This window comes from Symsagittifera roscoffensis, chromosome 6 (genome assembly GCF_963678635.1).
Source record: "Symsagittifera roscoffensis chromosome 6, txSymRosc1.1, whole genome shotgun sequence".
NCBI lineage: Eukaryota > Metazoa > Xenacoelomorpha > Acoela > Convolutidae > Symsagittifera > Symsagittifera roscoffensis.
In genome coordinates this window covers 16528514-16530738 of record NC_087067.1, presented here as the reverse complement: position 1 = coordinate 16530738, position 2225 = coordinate 16528514, and the positions used below count along the sequence as shown (strand labels likewise).

At 36.6% G+C, this 2225-nt stretch overlaps 1 protein-coding gene across 1 annotated transcript; it reads left to right on the top strand.

The window, feature by feature from the left end:
- Window positions 1–1785, top strand: LOC134847883 (uncharacterized). Its single transcript, XM_063865139.1, has 3 exons — window positions 1–397; window positions 678–971; window positions 1194–1785. Exons 1-3 carry the CDS (start codon window positions 85–87, stop codon window positions 1511–1513), a joined length of 927 nt encoding a protein of 308 aa, XP_063721209.1. The 5' UTR covers window positions 1–84; the 3' UTR covers window positions 1514–1785.
- Window positions 1786–2225: the final 440 nt, after the last annotated feature.

Below are 2225 nucleotides of genomic sequence, written 5' to 3'. Positions count from 1 at the left end.
TTTATTTTTTGCTGTGTTTTAGATTATTTTTGTACGCCGTTCATTCAGTTATTTTTTTACAAATTTTATCTGGTGCTTGTCTGAATGACGTTACGATTGCGTGCCAAAACTAGCGAGGGGTTAATCTCGCTGGACGTTCTGAGCCCTTCGGATTCGATTTTGGACCTGAGAAAACTTCTGTCTCAGAAACTATCAGTTGACACCGGGAGTCTTGTCATCAAATGCGGATTCCCACCCAAGGTCCTTGTTGAAACCGAGAATGGTTCTGAACTTGGAGTGTATGTGAAATCGGGCGATACATTAATAGTGGAGCAGAGCAGCAAAAAAGAACCAGTGGCCTCCAATGGGGTGAAGAGAAAGATTGATGAAGTAAATGGTGCTTCTACAAATAGTATTGGTGAGTAAAAGTTAAAAGCCTGTTGAATAGAGGCCGAAGGTTGTTGGACCTCTTTTGCTTTCTTTGCTCTATTTGTGTTCCTGTCTTATTGTTTTTTTTGTCTCAAGCATGGGATTTTTTAGACATGGAAATTTACAGCATCTACAAACGATTTTTTCGAGCATAGTTCATGTTTGTTTTTAAAACAAAGTGGTTTCCCAAAGAAGCGATGGTTATCCGGAAAACCATATGGCTTGCAAACAAATCTTAATTAAACATTTCAAACGTTTTCGGTGTCCAGGTGCTAATTCAAATGCAGTTTCAATATCACGCAAAGTGATCCCAGCTGACAACTCGTGTCTTTTCAACAGTTTCTGCTTCGCCTATTCACACACAGGAGAAAATCTGTTCACTCATCAGCAGCTAAGAGATCTCATAGCTTCGACAGTAGCCGCAAAGAGATCCAAGTATCCCCCTGAGGTGCTGGGAAGTGATGTTACGGAGTATCAGAAGTTCATTCGCAACCCACAGAGCTGGGGAGGGGCGATAGAAGCAGCTATTCTTGCAGACCACTTCGAAATGGAAGTTAGAATCGGTAAGTTATGATAGGTGTCAAAAAATTGCTTTCTATTGCCAGAAATAGTTGATGATACCAACCTTTCTTGCACGCTTCTCTGAAAATGCAAGATGAAAGTTTTCGCATTATTTTCGTAATATGGAAAAAAGTCGAGAATGAGAATTGATCAAAATTATTCAAACATTTTTGAAATTAAGTATTAATTTGTCTGCTCTTCTCAATCATTCAGGTTTTTTTTAGTTGATGTTCAGACAAACAGAGTTGACAAATTCGGCTGCTCCGAAAATTTTTTGCAATGTGTTTACCTCCTTTACGACGGAATACACTACGACGCTCTATTTCAAGCTCCTCACAAATCTGTCTTCTGTGTATCGGACCAACAAGTGGAACAGGCGTGCATTAAATTCGCTGAAGGTTTGAAGAAGTTGAACAAGTTCACTAATCTGGCCAGTTTCAGTCTGCGATGCATGATTTGCAACGAGCTCCTGAAAGGACAATCGGATGCTCAAAAACATGCAATGAGCACTAAACATATAAACTTCAGAGAAGTTGGAACATAAATTCTATAATATTTATTATGAATGAGCATTAAGACCTTAAATTTGATAGCTGTGTTTATGCTTGTAGTCCTGAGCTGCTAATAGCATTGTTTGATCTGGTTCAATCTGCCCAGTGCCAAAAATTGAAGGATATTGAAACAAAAAATTGTCATTTTTTTTTCTGAAACATGTCTTCGCTATGCATTATTGGATCAGTTTTACTGTTTGAACCATTGAAATATTTTTTGTAGTGCCTCAAAAATGCTGATGCGATAAAGTTGCTTAATTCCTAATAAAATATCTTATCTGTTTTAATTTGTAAATTGATGGTTTTTTAATTTTTTAATAAACACGTTAAATTAAATTTTTCAAGAATAATTTTTCCTCTAATTGTTTCTGAGCTCATTAAAGACACTTATTTGGGTCGTTTGTCTCGCTGGCTTTTCCTCAATTTATGGCTTTTAATCAAGAATTTAGTCATGTCACTTTCCAATAAAATACAAGCCCATAGTTCAGCTGAAGTGTAACTCGTTTTCTTCTATAAATACGACCGAAACAAAAATCAAGAAATGTTCCCGGGAACCACATGAGCTATGGAACAGTAAAAAATTGAAGCAAAAAAATCGGCCTGATTTCAGATAAGAAAATAAAAAAAGTTCCAGATATGAATATGTTCAAAAATCATGATCTTTTATTCGAAGGCTGAGATATTCTATAGTCATTCGAATTGCAT